General features: G+C 39.3%; 1 protein-coding gene across 8 annotated transcripts in view; it reads left to right on the plus strand.

Moving 5' to 3' along the window:
- Positions 1-26,125, plus strand: part of LOC110579077 (serine/threonine-protein kinase Sgk3) — a 137,634-nt gene that overhangs the window by 65,264 nt on the left and 46,245 nt on the right. For 4 of the 8 annotated variants that reach the window (XM_021688617.2, XM_021688615.2, XM_021688618.1 and 1 more), the window contains exons 2-5: positions 7,498-7,714; positions 13,530-13,613; positions 18,239-18,311; positions 25,984-26,059. In XM_021688617.2, coding sequence (XP_021544292.1) covers positions 7,637-7,714; positions 13,530-13,613; positions 18,239-18,311; positions 25,984-26,059 — 311 coding nt within the window. In that variant the 5' untranslated portion in view covers positions 7,498-7,636. Of the gene's footprint in view, positions 1-7,416; positions 7,715-13,529; positions 13,614-18,238; positions 18,312-25,983; positions 26,060-26,125 lie in introns of those variants that run through there. The other 4 variants (XM_021688621.2, XM_021688622.2, XM_021688616.2 and 1 more) reach the window with 3 other exon arrangements.

Here is a 26,125-nt window from a genome sequence, read left to right on the forward strand (position 1 = left end):
ATATTAAATATTGTTAGGTTACTGGACTGATTTAGTTTGAAGGAAGGGATGATCTTATTTAAAGTGAGACAGTGTGGAATAGCAAACAAGTACATATAGATTTTGGAGGTGGTCAAATCTCGACTTAAATCCTAGCCCATTAACTGGATAGTAGCTTGGACAAGTGATTTCTTTCTTTAATTTATTATTATTATTATTATTATTATTATTATTAGGGGGCAAGTGATTTAATCTCATTGTTTTTCTCCAAACAGCATCCTCATTTCCAACACAAGATTTTAGCACCCTTTTTTCAGAGAAAATTGAAGCAGACAAGTGTGATCTCTTTCAAACTTCTCCCATATCTGCCTGGCTTTATTTTTATTTTTACTTATTTATTAATTTTTTGCCTGGCTTTATTTTTAGTTAGGCTGAGAACATATGACAGTCTTCATCTGTGCCCTCGTGGTGTACCATGCACACATGTAACATCACACTTAGTGAACTATTGAAATTTTTATATTGCTTATCTCTCTGCCTTCGTGGTGTACCATGCATACATGTAACATCAGTTAGTGAACTATTGAAATTTTTATATTGCTTATCATTCTTACCCATGAGATAAGTTCTTTGCAGGTAGGATTTTTTTCTTATTTCTCTTCCTTTGTCTTTCTATTGCTTAATGCATAATGAATGCTTAATGAGTATTTGTTGAACAAAGGAATAAAAAGTAATTTGAAACAAATTGCTATGTATTAGATCCAATTTATTGACTACTTATACAGAGCTAGGTCTTTTACTTATCTCAGATGCTTAAACAACCATATGAAGTAGGTGTTGCTAGCCTCATTTTCCAGATTAGGAAACTAGGACTCAGATAATTTAATCTTGTCCAAGGACTGAGGTGGAGAATTGTAGCATATTGTCCCCGTTGGAGTTGTAGTCACAGGACGGAAGATCATCTCTCAGGAGTTTTTGGCCTTAGAGGGAGGAACACAGTAGCTACCAAACTGCAGCCTGCTCAGGAGGGAGCAAGATGACAAATACATGTTGTATTTGCTTTTTCCCACCCCACATCATGCCAGAGGGATGAAATCAACCAGCAGCTAAAGGGCAAGGGAGCCTAAAGGGTGCAGGCTATAGAGGTCAGCATCCCAGGGCGTGGAGCAGGGTGGAGATGGATCTGAAAAGACATAGAGGATATCCAGCAGAGTCCTCCCCTTCCTGTCCCATAGCATTCCCTCTTACACTTTGGGCATAACACTTAGGTTCCTAACTCGGGGGAAACACAGTCAGCCACCGACACTCACTGTATTTGGTGCGTTCATACTCCCACCCAGAACCAATGCCAGTGTTCAGAGAAGGCAACAGAGAAGAGAACTAAAATAAAACAAAACTGCTATAGTCTTGGCATCTGTAGCTAGTCTTTTGCCTCAAGTTGATCACTAGTACCTATTTTATGTTCCCCTTCCCTTTCCAGCACCTTAGCTTGTCAAAGTTGTTTACTGGTGGAGGACCCCAAACTTTCATTCCCACAGGATCCAAGTCTGTAGTAGTCCCATCTTTATTGAGTTGCCAGTTTCCCATTGACAGTACTGTTGGACATGCCCCCACTGAATCTCCTCAATTCAGACATAATTTTCCTCCCCATGCTGTATAATGACATCCAAGTTTCCTCCTGGAAATCCAGATCAGTCACTTTACTGGGACAGGGACCACTCTCTTATTAGGGTGGATGGTGTGATAAACCACACATGGCTAGGGGATAGGCTTAGCTTTCAGTTGAACAGGACTGTTCCTTGGTGAAAGCATTCATCCACCAAACCTGAGGTTATCTTGAGAAGGAAAGGGGTAGAGTGTCGTGTTAAATCACAGGTTCTGGAATGAGACATCAATTCAAGTTCTAATTCCACCAACTACTTGCTTCAGTGACCAGGCAGTTACCTAGCCTGATTCGGTGTCTGTTTGCTCCCATGTTAGAGGAGAGTGACAATAGTATCTTCTAGGGTTACTGTGAAGATTAAATATCAGCCCAGTGCCTGGCACACAGTAATAATAATCATCACTACTGGTACATTATGAAGTTTAAAGTACAAGTTTGTAAAACAATATGTTCCATCATTTTAACACACAAGCACACATATACTCATAATACAAACATATTCTCACACCCATATATGTTTATAGACATACAGAAAAAAATGAAACATGCAAAAAATATTGACTGTACATGTCTGTTGTGTGCTAAGATGATGGATATTTTTCTATATGCCTTTCTATATGCCTTTAATTTTTATGATTATTATTTTTGCATTCAAGTGGCAAAAGTTACTCAATGAATTTTATGAATAATTTAAAAGTGACTCAAGAAGGTAATTGAGCCAAATTTCATCATAAAAACATAGTTTTTAGCCTAGGGTTAGTCAGTCCTTGTTGATGAAATCAGGGAGAATACCACTCTTCAGCCAGTTCAGTCTTTTTGAGAACTGAGGGTGCATTGAGTCAGGGACTACTGCAGTTCTGATACTAGGTTTCTATTATTGATAATGGGTCTCCATGTCAACAAAATGAAATGTATTGTCAGGGAGCCATGCAAACACAGACATTGCCCAAAGATTGAACATGAGTACTCCAGAAACTGAGTGACACTGAAAGGACAGATACTCGATCATTCAGGAACCTTCCATGTTTAAGCATCAAAAGCAAACAAAGAGGGGGTCTGGGTGGCTCAGATGGTTGAGCGTCTGCTTTCGGCTCAGGCTGTGATCTCCAGGTCCTGGGATCAAGCCCCATGTCCCGTTCCCGGCTCAGTGGGGAGTCTGCTTCTCCCTCACCTTTTGCCTCTCCCTCTGCTTGTGCTCTCTCTGTCTCTGTCTCTCTCTCAAATGAATAAATACAATCTTAAAAAAAAAAGGCAAGCAAAGGAGCGTAAGCCATGATTCATAGCACCAAAATGAGTGAATTGCTTCCGAAAGAGTGATTTCATTTTCTCAAATATTTCTGCACTTCTTCGGAATTTCTGATCCCGTGAAGTTCAGGCCTGGTCACAGTGGAAAATAAGTCCAGCTTCTCTTTGAGATCTAATAGATTGATTCTCTCAGGATGCTCATGAATTTCCAGAAGTCTTAGGTTTGAGTTTGGTAAATATCTTCAGCAACTTTCTGCCACTCAGTCGTCTAACCAGTTAAGATAATCTTAACTTTCACACCCAACTTCCGCTCCTTCCAAGTAACCCATAAATTGTCAAAGGTATTAGAACAAAGAAATACTGCTTTGTCTACTTTGTCATGGGTCCATTGAGCAAGCAATGGGTGATTGGGAAAAAGCCTGACTGACATCCATAGGACCGGTCATCTTGACCACCTGATTATTGACAGCCTCTCTACAGTGAGCTTTTATGTAGGACACAGATATTTTTTACGTTCTGTGCTGTGTTGAAAAGTTCATCCACATACATCTGCAAGCCTCTCCTCGTTTTTAAACTTCTAAAAATTTTTATTTAAAAGATGAAAGAACAACATATGGGAATATACTCTCCCCTTTAAGACTTTATTTATTTATTTGACAGAGACACAGCGAGAGAGGGAACACAAGCAGCGAAGGAGGGAACACAAGCAGCCAGAGAGGGAACACAAGCAGGGGGAGAGGGAGAAGCAGGCCCCCCGCGGAGCAGGGAGCCTGATGCGGGGCTCGATCCCAGGACCCTGGGATCATGACCTGAGCCGAAGGCAGACGCTTAACGACTGAGCCACCTAGGCGCCCCTACTCTCCCCTTTAAAAAACAATTTGAATCTTGTTCTTTCCAGCTCTTTTACCAGTGAGCCATCCATTAGCCATTGGCCACAAGTCAGCATAGATATATACCTGGGGCATGCATTTCTCCTGACACCACATATACTGCTCAGAATTGTGCCCAGTGGGAAGAGTTCCCTTCACCACTCTTTCAGGACCATCCTTGAATAGGGCTGCATTGTCTCATTTCTGGTTGGGGCTAGCATGCCATGCATGTCCATTCATAAGCGGGCAGGTCTTTTCCCTCCTCTGCTGACTGGTCGTAGGGTGCTCCCTGCGAGTGTGTGGCGAGAGAGCTCACGAGGAAGATGCTGCCAGTACCAGGTATTCCTGCAGTTTCCTTGTGCATTCCAGACCTGCTCAGGCCCAGTCTTGCTTTTAACATACCAAGTGGAATGCTTTTGTACAGTCCAGTTTTATGATTCAGTAGGTCAGATAATATTGTTCATGACTGGGCTGTTCTTATTATATAGTCTCTTGGTTTCCCATGGGCAGGTATATAATCTTTACGTGAGCTTGGTAGCAAGCCAGGAACCAAATGGATAAAACTTACTGACAGTACCCTAAGGAGTCTATAACTCTTATTCTTGATGCTTGTCAGAGGCTCCTTCCCCCATCCCTGTCTGCCATGTCATTTGTAGTACTGGTGGGTGTGCTAAGGCATAGCCCCAAGAGTTAGGGCAGCTTTTATTGCTGAAGAACCTTCTCTTGAATCAGGCCCCCGTAAAAACTGGCAGCCTCATAGGTTACCCATTATATAAGTCAGAGCAGCACATCCTAATATGAAGCTCACCAGTTGTGTTACGTCTTTCTTAGTGGACATAGTGCCAAGAGTAGCAATTTTACTTTAGATGGGAGAGTTCCTGCCTCAGACCTCTGGAACCATAGAAACCATCAGTGTGATAGATCCCTGAACTTCCGTGGGTTTTATCCTCTATCCTCTGGCTTGTACATGTGTCTTACAGAGGCCTCCTGAGTGCTTGCTACTTCTTGTTCACCAGATCCAGTTAACATAATGTCATCAACGTGATGGACCAGTGTGGTGATCTGTGGGATACTTATTATGGCAGTGCAGAAATAACCCTTAGGTAAAACACTGAAGGTGCACTGCTATTTCTGGCACTTGGTGGGAAATTGCATTGTATTGTTCTTACTGATGATAGAAAAGAAAGCATTTGCCAGGTCAGTAGTTATCTACCAGATATCAGAGGTTATGCTCATTTTCTCCAGCAAGAAGTATCACATTTAGAAGTATAGCCATGATTGGCCTGACCATCTGTTGTTATGTTCCAAGATCTTTCTGGCTTTGGTCCAAGTAAACAGGCAAGTTAAAAAAGGAGATATAATAGGAATCAATGCCTCTGTATCCTTCAGTGTTTCTGAGCTTCTCCCATGGATGTGGTACAGCTTCTGGTTTACTTTCACAGGGGGAGAGGGGAAGAGTTCCAAGCGTTTCTTCATGGCCCTTTCTTCCATATGGCCATAGGACAGGGAACCAGTGTGGGGGCTTGGCCACTTACTAAGTATATCCATTTTCACAAAAATTTTAGGACTAGGGAAATAACCAAAGGATGGGCCTGTGGTCCCATGGTACCCACCATGAGATACCAGGGTTGACTTCATCACTCATTTCTTTTCTGGAATGAGATAGGTGCTCTGACTGGTGGGCCATGTTTTGGGTCTTTGGGGATAAGTATCAGTTTAGACGTAGTATCTAGTAACCCTTGGAAGGACTGTACATTTCTCTTTACCCAGTGAGCAGTCACCCTTTTGAATGGCTGCAGGTCTTTCTCAGGGAAGGTCTGGAGAAAGATTGTTAGGATACACTTGTGGCCATGTATAGGATCACAGTAATCTCATATTTAGTCCACCTTGGCCTAATATCCTTTGAATGTACTCCCATATATGCTCCTCAGACTCCTGCTGGTAAAAATTTCTGAGATTCTGCAGATTTTTCAGTATAAAGGCAGTCTTTTCCCAGAGTTGGCTTTGAACTTCTTCCTGGGTTCTTGTGGGAGCTCTCATTGGGGTGCAATGAGGGGTGATAGGAATAGGTAGTGAGGAGACTTGGCATCCTCCTAAGTGCTGGGCTCTATACTTACTGCCCACTATACATGTCCCCTGAGTACCTTGTATGAAACAACTTATCCTACTTCCCAGCTCTTCCCCCCTCGTCTATTCCTGATGCCACTTAATATCAAACCTTATTGTCCCTTCCAAAGGGAAGACCTGAGACATGATGTTCTCCTCTAGTTTTGCTCCTGTGGACCGTGCACAGTAAGGTACAAACAGACATTCAAGCTCTACATAATACAGTACCAGCAGGGCCCACCACCCTCTGGGTCCCACATTCCCAGTGTAGCACTGTGCTACAGTGTAGCACTGTAACTTTCACCCTCTTGTCACTTCTGCTACAGTTGGAGAATGGGCTGATGTGGTCTGGGGCTCCTAGGCAAGGTTAATCTGCCTTAGAAGAGTAAGGGTCCACCTGCTCTGATTCTGTGGCAATAGAGCGATGGAACTGTGGGGCGAGAGTTTGATCAGGTGGCTGTCCTGGTCTAATGGGTGAGCTGAAGAATTGAGCTGCTTTAATGGGGGCACTCTGAGCTTAGGATGGGGCCGGTGACATGTCTATGTTTTCTGACAACTAATTCAACTACATATAAATCCTTCTAAACTGCATTTCAAGAATCAAATCCAGCAAAGTGGGTTTTGAATCATCTCAAAGGAAGCACCCTTATAATCAGTTAAAATTCACCATACTCAATGCCTATTGATAGATTTTCGAAATCATTACTTCAATATAATTTATTTACAATTTTTAGATCTGTCAGAGTGACTTCTTAAAATCAGTCACCAGGGAAACTGGCAAACTATTTAAAGGGTATTATTTGGTATCAGTGGAGAGTATGGGCTGCCGTGTAGCAAAAGTGACATCAGTTTGATATCTCGAGTCCTTTGTCCTTGGGTGGAATGATAATATTAACATAATTGTATTTATTCTATATGAAGATTGTAATATCTCTGACCAGGGGCCCAGTGCATAAGAATTATACACAGTTGTAAAAATGCAGCATAGCACAGTGGTTAAGAGTCAAGACTGGAGCCACACAGCCTGGGTTCACATCCTGGATGGGCAATTTATTTAATGTCTCCATGTCTCAGTTGCCTCACATGTAAAACAGGAGTAAATAGTTACTATATAGGATCCTAATCTGAAGCAAGCTTCACCTGCTCATCTTGATGTAAGAAGCCTGAAAAACACACTTTGGAGGTGCCTGGCCGGCTCAGTTGGAAGAGCATGTTGACTCTTAATCTGAGGGCTATGAGTTCGAGCCCCACCTTGGGTGTAGAGATTACTTAAATAAATACACTTAAAAATAAAATAAAATAAAATGGAAAGCACACTTTGAAAAACCCTGCTTGAAATCTAACAAAATAGAGCCGTTTTAGGTGCAAGTTGCCCTCAGTCCACCTGAACTGTGGCTCCTAGAATGTCTTAGTGGTAAGGAAGGCTGGTGGGATGCACGTGTTTGATTGTGGTTTAGCTATTGATGGGGCATAAGAGAAACTGTATCTCTAACCTGGGCTGTGACTTACGATCAAATGTAAATTCCTACCAGAATAAGCATGAAATTGGTCCTGTGAATAATGACAAATCATTGTATTTTTAAATGATTTTGCTAATCCATGTTTTTTTCCCCCCCCTCCCCCCCGTTGATTAAGGTTGCATGATGGAATATGAATGTTACCTCAAGAGGTTTTATGTTTTGGATTAGCTAACTGTGTTTATCCTCTGCTGACTATTTCTTCGGACTCATTTTTTGGTGTCCTTTTGAGGCAATAAACTCAAAGGGATTATAACATGGACTACAAGGAAAGCTGCCCAAGTGTAAGCATTCCCAGCTCCGATGAACACAGAGAGAAAAAGAAGAGGTTTACTGTAAGTATGTAATATAAAGCATATGGAGAAAAAATGAATATAGAGAATATTTCCATTTTTTTCTTTTTTTTTTTTTAAGAGTTTATTTATTTGACAGAGAGAGAAGGGGAGCAGGGGGAGTAGCAGTGGGAGAAGGAGAAGCAGGCTTCCTGCTGAGCAGGGAGCCCGATGCAGGGCTCGATCCCAGGACCCTGGCATCATGACCTGAGCCGAGGGCAGACGCTTAACGACTGAGCCACCCAGGTGCCCCGAGAATATTTCCATTTCTTCTTTTGTTCTTCCTTAACCTAGAAACATCCTCCCCATGTTTCCACATATCCAGATCTTACTTACCCTTCAAATGATATATCCTCCACAGTCTTCCCTTTGTACTATAACAGGATATAGTTTCCTTTTCAGATTTTTGCCTGTTTACATATCTCCTGGGAGAAGCTTGTGAAACTCCAATAGATCCTCTCACCAGAAAATGTGCAGACACAATGGTCTACAGACACGCACATAATTTTGCATGTGTTGTCGGGAGCTTAATGGACTCCAGAAGTCATGGATCCCATGTTAAGAACCCCTGTCTTGCAATTTCCACAGCATCTTTCTTATGACAGTCATTTTCTACCTCAGTTTTTGAAATGTTTAATCCAGTATTTTATCTCTTTTTCTACCTGAAAGGCAAAGTCCATTTCTAATATTATTTTTTATCACCATAGTATCTACTATAGAACTGTAAAGAATAAGCACAATGAATGTTTGCTGAATCATTGTGTCAGTGAGAGTAGCCATTTCTCTAATTAGTGTAATGAAACCTACTGTATTTAGTTCCAGTAGTCCTGTTTGTGTGTATATTCAGAGATCTCCTGCCTTCCTCCCCCTGAAACAATATCATTTATCTAGTCTATAACTGATTTGCTCTTCCTTGTAAGCACCTACCATCTGCTGAGTAGTATGAAGAAATTCATTTAACTCTGTTCTATTTAACATTTAGTTGCAGCTAAAATTTAAGCAGTTCTTTTAAGTAAAAATGCTCAGGCTGTCTTTATTCTACTCTCTTTCTCCTATTTGAACACACGCTCCTCCAACTTGACATCATGGTTTATGGTGTCCCCTTTTGTGGTATTTGTTGAGTCAGTGACTGACCTCATGGTAGCCTGCTGAGGGCTCTTGCATTCTTGTCAGCCCTCTAGATCTTTGCTGTTCTGGGTATAGAGTGACTGGTCTGGCAAACAGCCAGCTGTGGTTGACCTGATCTAGCCCTGGACATTTTGTTGGCATCCACTGTTGGCATCTGCAGTCAATCAACTGATTTGTGATCTGTTCTTTGTTGGCTTGGCCAGAGTGGTAGGTGACTTACTGCTGACTCAGCTTCCCCTTGGCTCTTGATGGCTGTAGACCCCACTGAGGCTCTGCCACTCCTTTCACTGTTCTTGATTCAAGTGGTCTACCCCGGCCTCTGACCTGGGGACTCGCTCCTGCCAGGTGCATCCCATAACAGATGACTTTCAACTCAGAGTTCATGTCACATGGGAAAACTGAGGAGTTAAACTAAACCCTTTGGTCTGACCACTCCAGTCTCTTTTCTTTTCCTTTTTCTTTTTTCTTTTTTTTTTTTTTTAAGATTTTACTTATTTATTTGTCAGAGAGAGAAAAAGCAGGGGGAGCGGCAGAGGGAGAAGCAGGCTCCCTGGGGAGCAAGGAGCCTGACGCGGGGCTTGATCCCAGGACCCCGGGATCATGACCTGAGCTGAAGGCAGATGCTTAACCGACTGAGCCACCCAGGCGTTTTTTTTGTTGTTGTTTTTTAAGATTTTATTTATTTATTTGTCGGAGAGAGATCTAGTCTCCTTTCTTAACTAGGTGGGGCTGGAGCCCCCAGTGACACTTTTCTCCCAAAGTCCCAGACAAGGAACTGGAAATAGCTTCTGTCCTCTCCTCGGTTCTCCCTTTCTTAATAAACGTACCTCCATACCCTGTACCAAAGCCCAGAGGAGAGGCTGCAGTGTGTGTCTGGCCATTTGCCTCTGCTCGGTGTCTGTTAGAGCAGTATCTTAAGCATTGTTCATTTATTCCGCAATCTTATAAGCAAGTCTTAGAAACATCACATTGATGGTAAATAAGAGGTCAGTATACCTCAGTAAAATAGTGGAGTGTGTGAAAGTTTTTTTTCCTTCCCTCTCCTATTTTTTTTTCTTTTAATCCTTGAGCATTCTCTCCTTTAAGGGCATAACCTCCTGCCAAGTTTGATGGAAGTTCATATATAGCAAATATAGGCAGTGGGTTATCTCAGTGTCCATTTACTTTTCATGGTAGAGGTATTTTCATGCCTTCTGTGAAAGGTTCAGGGAAGCCTGTAGCATCACTCTTACCCACCTGTTCCCAGAGCTGTCCCCTGCATTCTTGGAGGCCTCCTCCAGATCACTTTGTTCATTTCCTTGCTTCAGATTATCAAATGTTGCCCTTGTAGAGAGGCTTTTTCTGACCACCCTATATAAAATAGCACCTTCACACCCCACCCTACCCCTTTCATTCTCTGTCCTGCTTAATTTTTTTGGGGGGGGGGGGTGTTGTAAGGGGCAGAGGAAGAGGGAGAGAGAATCTTAAGCCGTCTCCACACCCAGTGCAGAGCCCAGCACGGGGCTCAATCTTACAACTCTGAGATCATGACCTGAGCCGAAATCAAGAGTCGGATGCTTAACCAACTGAGCCACCCAGGCGAACCATTCCTTTTTTCATGTAGGCTCCACACCCAGCATGGAGTCCAGTGCAGGGCTTGAACTCACAATCCTGAGATCAAGACCTGAGCTGAGATCAAAAGTCAGATGCTTACCTGACTGAGCCACCCAGGTACCTCTACCCTATTTAATTTTTTAATAGCAGTTCTCACTACCTGACACATTTTGTGCTTATTTATAACTAGACTAGACTAGAATGCGAGATCCTTTGAAATAAGAACTTCCCTCACTGTTGCTTTATCAGTACCCAGAACAGAGATAGATATTTAGAAAGTATTTGTTGAATTGATGTTGAATGAAAAGTAGTACTAAGTTTACATGTTAGTTGCTGACCACTACAGGGCAGTCCTCAAGAACCTCAGTTCTAGGCAACACAGATAGACCCTACCTCACCCAACACAGACTCTGTGTCGAGCCTCAGTTGGTCCCAGATGCCTGTGTCCTACTTGGGAACAAAAACAGACATTGTGTTATTTGCTATCTGTAATATTTTTATACTCTAGTTCTCGTGTCTTTTATATAGCTCCATACTGTGAAGCTTCTAACAGAGAAATGCATTACCTTCTAGGATGTCTTAACTTAAACCAAGTCTAAATTATACTTTCATTTATCCATTCAACAAATTGTCATTGAGTTTGTGTGTCATGCTAGGTGCTGTTCTAGGCACTGGGGATATGGTAGGTAGCAAGCATGATACGGCCGTTGCTCTCAAGCATCTTAAATTCTGGTGGGACAAAACAGGCAATAAGGAAATATTTTTTTAAAAAACCAAATAGTTTTATATTATAATAAGTATTGTACTGCTTTCTGTGAATTCTTGTGCTTCTTTTGCAAATGAAAGTGTTTTTTAAAATTTGAAGAGTTTGTGGTTACCTGTTGGTGTTTTATTAGAACTTAATAGGCCCTTGTTCAGGGTGCCTGGGTGGCTCAGTCGGTTAAGCATCTGCCTTTGGCTCAGGTCACGATCCTGGGGTCTTGGGATGGAGCCCTGAGTCAGGCTTTCTCTGCTTTGTCTCTCTTTCACATAAATAAATAAAATAAAATCTTGAAAAAAAAATAGGCCCTTGTTCATAAGTCATACTGCTGATTGGTAACTTCATGGGGCTTTATCTGAAGCAGAGCTGCTTCAGCCTGGAACCTATTTGTGGCTTCTAGTCTTGGCTGTCCTTTGGTAACCATGGGAAGCCACCTTACCACACTAGGAAGCCAGCATAACTAATTCAAGTGGCTTGCAGTCATCTAAACCTAAGTTTCTGATTCTTTGGTAGCAGTCCTGCTTCCAGTCCTATCTGATCTTGAATGCTCTGAGTTAAATCTGTAACCTAGTCTTAGAAACGGTGTAGCTTTGCTGGCCCCTTGACCAGGTTCTTTATCCTCTACTTCCGCATTCTCTCTTTGTGAGCAGTATCATGTTACAAACAAATCTGGTATCTTACATCCAGTAGCTTCCTCTTTGACAACTTGATGCCTTTTTAGTTAAGACCAGAAGAGCCATGTTACCACCCACCATCCCAGCTCATGTAGGGTGCCTAGGTGCTCTTTTTCTCTCACTCTAAGTAATTCATCACTTAACTCAGGTGATTGATACCAAGGACTTTGTTTCACGTTCCAGGTGAGACCTTATCCTCTCTCACACAGAGGAACGTGGCTTTGCATGCTGGGACCCTTCTCACTGTGCGCTTATTAACGTGACCATATCTTACAAAGTGCTACAGAATTCATGTTTTAATCACATAGAGTATCAGAGAGGTACTCTCCTCACATTATCTAGCTATGAACTTGTGAGTGTAGCTTTCAGTCTTTTATGGGAAAGGATAGTTTATACATATTTGTATACCCATGTTCTAAAATAAACCTGGTTTACTCTGAGTTGTCTAACAGACAGTGGACAACTGTATTGTAAACCCCAAAGTAATTCCTATCTCTGTAATTCATAACCCAAGTCATACATCAGTGAGCTTTTCCTCAAATGCATGGATTCTTGTTATTTTTCTCTTTAGAAATGACACATAGGGCTCCTGGGTGGCGCAGTTGGTTAAGTGTCTGACTCTTGGTTTTGGCTCAGGTCATGAACTCAGGGTTCTGGGATCGAGCCCTGTGTCAGGCCCCTCACTCAGTGTGGAGTCTGCTTAAGACTCTCTCCATCTCCCTCTGCCCTTCCCCACCCCTCATGCTTCTCTTCCTCTCTCTCAAATAAATAAATAAATCTTAAAAAAAAGAAAAAAGAAATGACAGATCTTTGGGGTCTCAAACCATTCTCTCTACATTAGTATGTTGAATTATACTCTGAAACTATGGGATGGGATGAGATGAATTACAAGAATTAATTCTGTATTATAATTGTTGATGATTTGATACTGGTTCTGGTACATGAAGGGTCAAAGATTTAAATTTTAGTCTAATAAGTCTGTGAATTTGGGCAAGTTATTAAGCTTTTTTGGGCCATCATTTCCTCATGTGTATACTAGGGGGTTATAGTATTTGTTCTGCTTACTTCATAGGGTTGTTGACTCTGGTTATATGAAGTTATGTATATATGAAAATATTAAACACATGTAAGATGGCAGTAGGAAGTCTGAGGATAAATTCCAGTTTGAAAAATACTGTGTACAAGATGATCTGGAAGGAGAAGAACTAAGAATTGAGTCTTTACTATGTGCCAGGCACCACTTTTGAAAATACTTTATAATTTAGTGTAATGGTTATTGCTGGAGAAGAGGAGAGGAGAATGGCATCAATTGAATCTATAATGTTGTAATCTTGGGGGGAGAGAAGTCTGAAACAAGAATGGCAAAATGTTAAAATTCAGAACATCTGAATGAGTTCACAGGTGTTCACTGTGTTATTCTCTTTGAAAATTATACAAATATTTCATAACATTTTAAAAATAAAATATCTTCTAAAAAACAAAATATCTCCTTTCAAGAAAACAAAGTCTTTTAACCAGTATACTTCTGTATTTTAGGGAATCATGTATAAACATGGATGTTTAATATCAGTTCCCTGAGTATAAAAACAGGTTATTCACCTATTAAATAGCTAATGAATTTTTTTGCAATCAAGTTTTGTTATGCTATTTTTTATTTCTGCAGGTTTATAAAGTTCTGGTCTCAATGGGCAGGAGTGAGTGGTTTGTCTTCAGGAGATATGCAGAGTTTGATAAGCTTTACAATACTGTAAGTAAATGTCAGTCTGCAGGATTTTTATTTAACACAAAACACCTGAGGGTGCCTGGCTGGCTCAATCGGAAGAGTGTGCAACTCTTGATCTTAGGGTTGTGAGTTCAAGCCCCATATTAAGTATAGAGACTACTTAAATAAAACTTAAAACAAATTAAAATAGAATAAAACACCTGAGAAAACTTGCAAATAAGAGAAATTTCTTTTTTTAAAAAAGATTTTATTTATTTATTTGAGAGAGAGAGAGAGATCATGCAAGAACAGGGGGAGGGGCAGAGAGAAGCAGCAGACTCCCCACTGAGCAGGGAACCTGATGTGGGGCTTGATTCCAGGACCCTGAGACTATGACCTGAGCTGGAAGCAGGAACTTAACCGACTGAGCCACCCAGGTGCCCCAAGAGAGATTTCTTTGAGTGATTAAATAATACTCCTACTCAAAAAGACAAGCAGAAAAGCGTAAGAGATTCTCCAGAAGCATCCTAACTTTGGAATTCCTACCAAAAAGGGTGGAGAGAGGATTGTTGAGAATTTCCAAGTAAACTCTTGAAGATATAAAAACTAGATATGCAGCTTAAAATACATTTAATGTCAGAATATTAGAAATAAATTCTTTCTACTACCTCTCTAATAGTTGTTAATCGTCATGTTATTTCTGGTTAAATTGCCCAGCAACTAGATTTAGGTCTGAAAGTTTGTCATAAGCTTACCTTCCTTCTATAGTTTCATTTTTGGCTAGAGGTAAGTCTTCAGTTCCAGATTTTAAGTAGCCAACACAACTAAAATGAATATGGACGTTTGTAAGTTCTAACAGTTACTGGTCGATGGGGGGTGATATCTAAGGGATCATTAATTGTTTAAATTAGTAAAATCTATTTTTATATATTCAGAATTCAGATATTAAATATTATTTTTAATCCAGTGTTTGCAATTCCAATTACTCTCTAAAGTAGGAAGCGAGAGCACCATGGTCATTGTAACATGTCAGGCCAGATCTATGCAGAGACCAGTGTTTGTGTATTGTTGTCCACTGTTGTGTTGGATATTAGTCATGCATACCTAGGAGGCCAAAGAACCCCACCTGTGTTGGTCATTATAGACCTTAGATTATTAAGACAGCTCTGGATTCCAAGCTTTGCTTCAGTTAAGGAAAAAAGCAATTATGCTTCAAATCCCAAATTTAAATTTTTTTCTGCCCTAAGAATAAATAGGAATCTCCTTATGTCATTGTTTAATAAGTGGTAGATTACCAGGCATCCTTCAGAAAAAATTGTTTCATATTAAGGTAATTTTCTTCAATTTTCTTAACCTGTCTCTTGATTTTAAAAATAGGGTTAAATAGATACAGAAGTCTGTGGCTTACCATTTGTAAGATACTTTAAATATGGAAGAAGTTAAGCATATCTCAGTTAAGAGATAAATTATTTTCTAAATGGGCCAGAATGAATCCAATGTCTAGTTGTACAATATTCCATGTTTTGTTAAGTCATGAAAGTAAGACTTCTGATTCATTTCTTTATTTTTTTTAAAGATTTTATTTATTTTGGGAGGGGGGAGAAAGAGAGCAAGCACAAGCGGGTAAGGGGCAGGAGAAGTAGACTCTCTGCCGAGCAGGGAGCCTGACGTGGGACTTGGTACCAGGACCCTGGGATCATGACCTGAGCCAAAGGCAGACACTTAACCGACTGAGCCACCCGGGAGCACCTTCTGATTCATTTCTATTTAGCATTTCACTGTGTCTGCTTTTCTTCCAAATAATATTCAAATGCTTTGCTAGTTAAAATTGAACTTTTAAAATAATAAAGCTTTTTAAATGGCATTTTTTCCTATGTAAAAATAATATATATTCTAGGAAATCTGGAATGTAGAGGGAAGTAAGTGTTCAAACTTAAAAATCACCCCTCCTATGTTGCTACTCAGAGATCTGTAGTATTTTTACTCTGTTTTCTTCTGTTTATTAATTTTTCTTTAACGCATATGTAGCCAAACTAAATATATATATATTTAGTTGCTTAATCAAATGATACTGTGACAGTCTTTTTTTGACTGTAAGTGAAGTCACACTTTTGAAACAAAATAATAGCCAAAAACAATTTGTACATGAGGATATCTTCTGTAATGTTGAATGATTTTTATTTAGTTAGTTTATTTACTTACTTATTTTTAAGTACACTCCATATCCAGGGTGGAGCACAATGCAGGGCTCAAACTCATGACCCTGAGATTGAGACCTGAGCTGAGATCAAGAGTCGGATGCTTAACCAACTGAGCCACCCAGGCACCCCTATAATGTTGAGTGATTAAAAAAAAATAGTTTATATTGGGGAAAAAAATAGTTTATATTGGAGGCTGGGTGAGGGTTAAATTGCCAGCTCTATTTGAAATTCTTGGATACCATTATATAAATGATTAGCATTTTTTTGAGGATTGTACAGATTTGACTGTAGCTATCATGATGATACTATAACACATATATGCATATACCAATAGTTTATATTAACTTCTTTGAGAAACAAGATGAAATTTTTTTCAGTAAACTACTAATAACTGAAAATCTGAGATTTCTTTCTGTATTTTGCTTAGAAGATTATATTAGCCAGATTTACCTTCTAAATGTGTTTCCTTCTGTAGGACTGTTTATAAGAAGGAAGAATGTAGGGGATATCACCTAAAAGCTCAGCAGTGTGGAGATCTTTCATGAGTGAAGAACCATCCTCATGTCATGATGGTTTCATGATTTAAATAGCTAGAGATTAGGGGTGCCTGGGGTGCCTGGATGGCTCAGTTGGTTAAGCATCTGCCTTCAGCTCAGGTCATGATCCCAGGGTCCTGAGATCGAGTTCCGCATCGGGCTCCCTGCCTGAGCGGGAGCCTGCTTCTCTCTCTCCCTCTATCCCTCTACCCCCTCCCCTGCCCACTTGTGCACATGCTCTCTCAAATAACTAAATCTATAAATAGCTAGAGATTAATTAGGTTAGGGTGTTAATATTTGAGTGTCTTTAAGTATAAAAGTGAAGTAGAATGGTTTGGGGGTACCCTCCCCCCCCATGATCACTTTCATTCTCTTTTTCCAACAAACATCCCATTGTAAGCTTTTTGCAGAAAGTTTTCCTTAATATATAGTTGAGTTTTTATTATCCTTCTCCCTCATTTTTCCTGTATTTCTCTTCCTTTTTTCATCTTTTTCTTATTTCTCCATTTTCTCTGTCTGCCTCTTTTTCTATAACTCCTAATTCTGCCTCCTGCGGTGAGGTGCAAAGCAAAAAACAGGGGAATCGCATCAGTTGTATTCTTTGAAACCACAGAAGTGGGGTTAAACCTGGCCTGGATTTCCCTAAGACTGAAAACACAAATTCTTTCCCTGTGTTCCTTTTAGAGTACAAGAAAAAACAAAAAGTAAAATAACCAATCTGTAAACATTTTGTCCATAGAAATGTATTTTTTATAAGTGTAGTTTGCATTTAAAATTTTTTAATTGTAGAAATTGTTGCACACATACAGAAGTAGAGAGAATAGTACAAACACAGATAACAATGTAATGTACCACCAGCTGCCGCAGGTCCAGATACACGGCCATTCTCGTTTCATCTCTCTCCCTAGCCAGCCCCCTGTAATTTTGAAGCAAATTTTAGACTTCGTACCATTTCATCTGTAAATATTTTAGTATACATCTCTAAAAAGATAAAAGTTCTTTACAAATGCATGTGCACACATACACACAGTACTAGTACCACATCTGAAAATAATTAACAATGACATTTTAATATCTAGTATTCAGTTAGTGTTTATATGACTGGTTGATAAATCTATGAAGTGTCTTTATGCCACAAAGTCTCCCCTTCCACCTCTTTTCTTTCTGTTACAATTTTTTTGTTGAAAAAGCAGGGTCATTTGTCTACAGATTTTTCAGTCTGGATTTTGCTGACTGTATACTTGTGGTGTAGAGTGATTAATACATTCTTCTATTCTTTGTATTTCCTGACATTTTGGTAGTTGGATATATAGTTAATGTGTGTGTGTGGTTTTTTGACATCAGGCTTATAATAAAAATAAGCATTAATCCATTTTTATGACCTTACTGTCCCAGATTTAATGTCTTCAGGGCCAAGTTGTTCTTTGTCTGGGAATAAGCAAATCTGATAAGCGAATGTATTAAAATATTAATAAGGGGTAGGCTAGAGCAGAGGGTATTGAAAGCAAAATTCACCAGCTCTCTTACAAAACAATTGTCAGTCTGTTCATATAGAAAGAATGCAAAGATCACAACTTCTCTTGAGGTAATAAATGGTGAGTAACATGTATTCAGATCTTTACTCCAGATTCTTGTCTAAGTGCCAAAATCATCTCCATTTTACAGACAAGAAAACTGAAGCACAGATGTTAAGTAACTTATCCAGGGTCGCAAAGATACTAAGTGTTCTATTGGGACAAAATAGGATGATTAGTCAAACTAATGTTATCTTATTGGTGTAATTTAATATTGTATATATTTGATCATGATGTCCTTAAAAGTATGTCTTATGATGTATTTTCTTGAAAATCAGATTATAATTTGTTTTGGTACATGTATAACTAGAAGACTTAAAGAATTAAGTTCATATAATGTTTTTTTTTTTAAATTCTAGTTAAAGAAACAATTTCCTGCTATGGCCCTGAAGATTCCTGCCAAGAGAATATTTGGTGATAATTTTGATCCAGGTAAGCAATACCTTCATAGTGATAGTTGAAGTTTGAAGAAGTAGTTAATGTACCCATTGTGCTGTACAGTAAGTAGTACAACGCTTCACGAAGCTAATCGATCTCATGTTCTTTGAACATAATGCCTCAGGAAGGGGCTTTCTGTGTACCAGGCATTGTTTTGTCTATATATTTGACAGAGAGAGAGTGAGCACAAGCAGGGGTAGCGGGAGAGGGAGAAGCAGACTCCCCGCTGAGCAGGGAGCCCCATGCGATGGGGGCTCCATCCCAGGACCCTGAGGTCATGACCCGAGCCACACTTAACTGACTGAGCCACCCAGGCACCCCCAGGCATTGTGTTAAATACTTCGCCTGTTTTAATTCATTCAGTCCTCACAAAAACCCTTTGAGGCAGGTGTTCTTATTATCATCAATGCTTTTTAGATAAAGAAACTGAGGCACATTTAGGTTAATTAATTTGCCCAGGTTCACAGCTAGTAAGTGTCAGATTTGGAAGTTAAATTCAAGCAGTCTGGCTTCAGGTAAATTTATCGGTCATTAAGGATAATTGGGGGTGTTTTTCTAACCATGAAGGACATTCTTTGTTACATCCAGAATATTTATTAAATATATACTGTATACACAGCACCCAGCAAGCCTCTGAATGGGATACTAAGAAAATGTCCTATTGTTCACCCTTAGGGAGCCTTATGACACATAGGCTGTCAGGAGTCTGGAGCTATATGTCTGAAGCCTTAAGCCTGGAGCTTTTTTCACTTGAATCCATATCAGTCTAGGTTGCAAATGGCTACATACAGAGAGATAGAAGTCTCCTTATCCACCAAATAATCTCCTTATGCAGATGAGAAAAGCCACCTATCTATGCCACAGCTGAACCCTGATGAGTTAGAGTGCCATCCATCCTCATCATCTCTCTTAGCTCTGTAACTAATTTGCTTGTAGCCTTGTAACCCATTAAACCTAGGATTCCTTACATGTCTGCTTTCTTGGGTCTCTACTCAAAAATAAGTTCTCACATCACGTATCCTGATTGTACATCTCTGCAAATTAGCCTTCTTCCACTGTGCCCTATGAAATTCTGTTCATGATTAACAAATTCCTCTTTATCCTCCATCTTTTTCATATTTCTTTTACATTCTTGCTTTATTTAAACTTAGTCTTTTCCCTGAGGCTACTGGATCATCCCCTATAGCGCTCTCAACTGGAGGCTCTTCATTCTTTTACATTTTATGAACCTCAGGATTGGAGAGGGTTCTCACTTCCCCTATTATGTGTAGAATTTTTTTCTCTTGAGAGAATTTAGCACACTTCATTATCATTGCCAGTCTGTCTCATCTGGCTGTAGATTTTATGAACGTTGTACTGTCTTTTTTATTGATTTATAGTGCCTTGGTAAATCTTGGGTTTTCAATAAATATTACTTGAATATATGAATTCATTAATAAAGAGGAGCAAATAAAGAAAAAGAGCAAGGCAAGAGAAGACCGAGTCACCACAACAGAGCCAGGCTGGACATTCTGCAGAATTGATTCTGTAGGCCAGTTTTTAGCTGAAGAATGCTTTTTTCCCAATGAAATCTTTCGCAGAAAATGTCATGCGTAGAACAGATAAAAATGGAGCTGCTTTGTTGGTGTAGCAGTGAAGTGTGTCTGCGTAGCGCAGGCTGACAAATGTCATCACGGGCACCATGTGGGTCCTAGAGTTATTTGGGTAAAGTGAACGTGAAACACGATGTGAAACCGACAGTGTGCGATACACGGTAGTCACAGGCGCAGAAGAGACAGGACAGAGACTAGAACACGGGCTAAGGGAATATTCCGATAGACCTCACGTTAGCTAATCAGAATGAGGACTGCGGTGGAAATGAGCTGCAAATGGAGCAATATGCAGGAACTCTTTTAAGGACAAATCTAAGAAATTTTGGTGATCGCTCAGGTAAAGGAGACATAGAGAAGGGAATGAGAGAGAAGTGAGGTGTCGGGCCTGGGTGAACGAGAGAATGAATTACTATGAAGTGGCAGAAACACATCTGAGAGGAATCGGGAACGGCGTGTTACTGATAATAGAGACTTGAACTCAGTCTGGAGTTCTGGAGAGCCCTTAGTTGAACAGAATCATTTCATTTCGTCATGGGAAGAAGACGAAGAGATAAAGACCTCTCTCTTGAGTTCTTATGTCGTAGTTTAAGAGCATGTCTCCATTTTCTTGTTTTCACTTCTTGATTCTGGTGGTTGCCAACCTAAGGTAAGTTTTACATATCTGAAGGTAGATTTTAAGGGTTATTTCTGCCTATACTTTTCAAAAAGTTAAAATTTCATTTTGAATTTAAGGATCTTTCTGTAGAGGGCACAGAGACAGCTATACTTTTTATATTCTAAATGGTTTAATATCAAGGCTTTTGCCAGTAGGATCCTGAGGTCAGTATGTAAACTACTGTTTTTTTGAAGTTTAAAAAAAAACAAGTTTATTTTATCTTAACTATTGAAAAATAAGTATACAAAGTAACAAAATCAGTGTGAGTCCAATAATAAGAGACAGGACGTATGAAATTTAGAGACTATGAATGTTAGAATATATAACTGTTTGCTCAGTATTTTATTTATCCAGTCACAAAAACATCAGTTAACATCAATTAAGTACCTTTCATTACACTTGTGTTAAGGGCTAAAGATAAAATATTTTTTAAAGGCATGATCCTTCAATAGCTTTTATGTAGAAACCACTTTTATTTCTCACTTTTAACCCTTACTAATTGAAGAGAAATAGGTTTGTACAAAATAAAAAGACAACTCCCCATTATTGTTCTAGTCTTTGAGTTCTTCTGAAGCCTAGACATTGTACCCATCTAGTTCTTTATAAGACTTGGTGTAGGTACCAATGCCTCAGGAAATTTTTCTTAAGTGCTAGTCCCTGGGCAGGACTGGGGAGTCTCTTCTCTGCTCTCATAGCAGCTTGAGAATTCTCTGTTAGTTCCTTTGGTGTGCCCAAGTATAGTGATTTGTTTAAATTTGTCTTCCACTACAATTCGAGCTTCTTGAGGATAGGTACCATGTCTTAAGTAAACATTTTTGTATTTCCAGTGCCTTGTACAGGGCAAAGTGTCTAATAGGTGATTGGTGAACAAATGAACAAATGAATGCATGCATGCTATTTTCAACTAGTCCCTTATTTTGGAAGGTCTACTTAATATTAGGTTAAAGATTTTAAAAATCGCTTCTCTTAGAACTTAAATTTTCAAATAGTTGAGGATTGTGAATTAGGTACCTTAATTTTGTTAGCCAGTCTTACTCTTTTTTCGTCTCTTTTGGATGACTTCTATTTTGAGTCACAAAATATTATAGCTAGAAAGAGAGCTTACAGATCATTTAATTCTATCCCCTAGTTGACAGGTTTAAAGGGGGAAATCTGTGGTTGGAAAACTAGGCAGTGGCACAAGTGAGACTCAGTTACATCTTAGACTCTGATTCCAGTGTTCTTTCCCTGTAGTAGGCTGTTTTTAAAAGTGCTGCTACTGTTGCAATAGTATATAATAATACAATATCTATTGTAATAATACAATAATATAATAATACTAGCAGTAGTAATGATAATAATTGTGCTGTTATTTGAGTTCCTAACTATAAAGTAGCTATGTTACCTCTGTTTCATGCATGAGGAAAATAGAGACTTAGCAAAGACCAGCCACCACACAGCTAATACATAGCAGAATTACATTCATCCAGGTTTGTTTGTTTCTCTTTTCACTTTATTGTCTGGGTTATGCATGGGACCTTTAAAAACAAAATTCACAATCTTTATGTACATGTTATTTTAAAATTTAAAATTACTTGTTTTGGACATTACAAAAATCTTAACCTTGTTTCCTAACCAGAAAGGTGTGGATTAGGACTTTAAAAAAAAAACAACTCTGTAGTCCCTGGGGGCTCTAAATATCCTTTTTTTTTTTTTTTTTTTTTTTAAAGATTTATTTATTTATTTGACAGAGAGAGACACAGCGAGAGTAGGAACACAAGCAGGGGGAGTGGGAGAGGGAGAAGCAGGCTTCCCGCGGAGCAGGGAGCCCGATGTGGGACTCAATCCCAGGACCCTGGGATCATGACCTGAGCCGAAGGCAGACGCTTAATGACTGAGCCACCCAGGCGCCCCGCTCTAAATATCCTTGATGATGAATATAATTAGGCACTCTGGCCACCAGAAGCAGTATTAGGATTAAAACCCAAGGTCTCCTTACATCAGAGTTTGGTGATTTTTTTTTTCCCCTGTCCCACAGTACTGGAAATTGTGTCCTCTTAGTTGATTTTTCTTGAAGCAGTGAAATGACAGAAATCTGTATAGGTCATTTTCATACACACTCTGGAGACTAAAGCTTTCATTTTATTGTCTAAGCTTTGATTTCTTTTCAGTCTCTAATTGAAATTTCTTTTGAATTACAACAGATAAATTCACATAAATTCTTAATTGGAGAGGTTTTTTTTTAAAGATTTTATTTATTTATTTGACAGAGAGAGCGAGAGCAGGAACACAAGCACGGGGAGTGGGAGAGGGAGAAGCAGGCTTCCTGCCGAGCAGGGAGCCCGATGCGGGGCTCGATCCCAGGACCCTGGGATCATGACCTGAACCGAAGGCAGACACTTAACGACTGAGCCACCCAGTCGCCCAATTGGAGAGATTTTTAAAAATATATCTCTCCAGGGGCTCCTGGGTGGCTCAGTTGGTTAAGCGTCAGACTCTTGATTTTGGCTCAGGTCATGATCCTCAAGGTCCAGGGATCAAGCCCCTCACAACATGAAACATGCTTGGGATTCTTTCCCTCTCCCCCACCCATGATGCACAAGCCTATATATATATTTATCTCTAACTCTAATTCTTAAAGATAGTATGTCAGCTTTATATAAATTCTTGGGACTTACCAATAATGGGCTTGTACATTTTAGTCTTACCTGGAATTTTTTTTTTTTAAGATTTTATTTATTTGACAGATAGACAGCAAGAGAAGGAACCCAAGCAGGGGGAGTGGGAGAGGGAAAAGTAGGCTCTCCACAGAGCAGGGAGCCCTATGCAGGGCTCGATCCCAGGACCCTGGGATCATGACCTGAGGAGAAGGCAGACGCTTAACAACTGAGCCACCCAGGCGCCCCTCTTACCTGGAATTTTTAAAGATATTTGCCGGCTTAATGTTGATCTAAAAATTAAGCTTGGAATTTCCTCTAAACTTTGACTGCTATAGGGCTTCTTTTTTCATTACTGACTTCTTTCTGTTCTTATGTTGGGCTTTCCATAGGGCTTTCAAAAACTGTTCAGAGTCAGCAATGAAATGGAAGTAGCACTTAGCAGCATGGGCTGTAGCTCACTAAAGAAAGAAACTTAATCTCACAATTGATCTCCCAATGTAAAATGTATCTTTAGAGTAAGTATCCACAGAACACATTAGAGCTGCATCCCTATAATATTAGCTTTTCTCTGAATATCTCAAATGTAGTCATTCATTTTAGTTTTCTCTCCTATGTTTACTTACTAAGTTCAGTTCCTGAAAAATAACTGTTTCAAGTGTAGTTTCTATTGTAAACCTCACCTTTCCTTTACTGTGTGGTGAATAGGAAGAATGCCCTTGGAAGAGTTCTATACAATACCTTCCTGAACTTCTTCAAGAAATTCACAGTTGAACAGGAAAAAAGTACTAAGTGCATCTGGATCTAACAGACCAGATCTAATTTATATTTGTTCTTTTATAGCCATACCTTACATTTAAGAAATGGAAATAAACCTGAGTGACTAGAAACAACCCATAATTTTGGTGACAAGCATTGTACATTAAAACCTTTATTGAGGAGAAACCATTTTACTAAATCAAAACTCATTCTTGAGTTGAATATTGTTTATAGATTTTTATTGAGACATGCAGCCAGTGAGACACTTTTTCAAATATCCTGTTTTTTTTCCATTTTTAGAGTATATTTCTTAAGAATTCGGGTTCGTCTCCCCCTCCGATTTCCCCCCTTCATTTTTCCCTTCCTACTATCTTCTTCTTCTTCTTCTCTTTTTTTTTTTTTTTAACATATAATGTATTATTTGTTTCAGAGGTACAGGTCTGTGATTCCGCAGTCTTGCACAATTCACAACGCTCACCATAGCACATACCCTCCCCAATGTCTATCACCCAGCCACCCCATCCCTCCCACACACCCCCCACTCCAGCCAACCCTCAGTTTGTTTCCTGAGATTAAGAATTCCTCATATCAGTGAGGTCATATGATACATGTCTTTCTCTGATTGACTTATTTCGCTCAGCATAACACCCTCCAATTCCATCCACGTCGTTGCAAATGGCAAGATCTCATTCCTTTTGATGGCTGCATAATATTCCATTGTATATATATACCACATCTTCTTTATCCATTCATCTGTCGATGGACTCTGAAAAACAAACTGAGGGTTCTAGAGGGGAGGGAGGTGGGGGGATGGGTTAGCCTGGTGATGGGTATTAAAGAGGGCACGTACTGCGTGGAGCACTGGGTGTTATACGCCAACAATGAATCATGGAACACTACATCAAAAACTAATGATGTAATGTATTGTGATTAACATAACAATAAAAAATTTAAAAAAATAAAAAAAGAATTCAGGTTTAGGGTGATGGATTTGTAACCCCACAACAACAAATAAAAACAACAATAACAAAAATAGTAATAAAGATTGTGCTCTTTCTCTCTGCCAGGCATTTTATTCTAAATTTATATGCATTGTCTCACTTAATCCTATAACAGCATTATGAGGTATAAATGTTAGTTATCCTCATTTTACAAGTATGGATTTAAATCTTAGAAAGGTTCAAGGTCAGTTAACTAGTAAGTAGCAGAGATAAGATGCTTGAATAAAGTTTTTTTAATTCCAAGAAACTTTTGTGCTTTACCTTTATTGCTAACCTGCTGATGCATAATCCTTAATTATCAAGTCAAAACACTTTGAAGCTGCTAGACTGTTGTTCTTTAGAAAATTGTTCCATTGTGTGTTTCAAGGGATATTCAGCAGGGGGAGTTTTTTAGCAGCCAAGTTTTGGTGATACTCAATTAACCAGTTGCAAGGATTTCCAGTAATTCTTGTTACTTTTTAAAATTAGTATGATTTTCCATCACCAGTGTCATAGTGTTAATTTTTATTCATTATCTGGTAGTACTTGAGGAGTCAGACAAATTGTGGTGAGTCTATTTAGAACCTAAAAGGGCATTTCTTTGGAGAGTTTTCTTTTGGGAGACATGTTTTCTGCTTAATTTTAATTTTATAATCATTGTATTTATAGATTTAAAGATATATATATTTCTAAGTATTTCTTATTGTATAACAAGAAACGTGAATTGAGAAATAGCTTATTGAGCGGAGCCTGGGTGGCTTAGTCGGTTACGCGTCTGCCTTCGGCTCAGGTCATGATCCCGGGGTCCTGGGATCGAACACTGCATCGGGCTCTCTGCTCAGTGGGGAGCCTGCTTCTCCCTCTCCCTCTGCCACTCCCCCTGCTTGTGCTGTCTCTCTGTCTGTCAAATAAATAAATAAAATCTTCAAGAAAAAAAAAGAAATAGCTTATTGATCAAATTGGTTGTCCATTCTTATATAACTATATTGATGATAATTACATAGTCTGACATAAATAATCCTAATAGTTTGTCTCTCTTAACAGATTTTATTAAACAAAGAAGAGCAGGACTGAATGAATTCATTCAGAACTTAGTTAGGTATCCAGAACTTTACAACCAGTAAGTAATTTTCATTGTGTTTTGAAGAGGTGCTGAAACCAAATCTAAGAATATTGAATAAGCTAC

Source organism: Neomonachus schauinslandi, chromosome 4 (assembly GCF_002201575.2).
Source record: "Neomonachus schauinslandi chromosome 4, ASM220157v2, whole genome shotgun sequence".
In the NCBI taxonomy this organism is placed as follows: domain Eukaryota; kingdom Metazoa; phylum Chordata; class Mammalia; order Carnivora; family Phocidae; genus Neomonachus; species Neomonachus schauinslandi.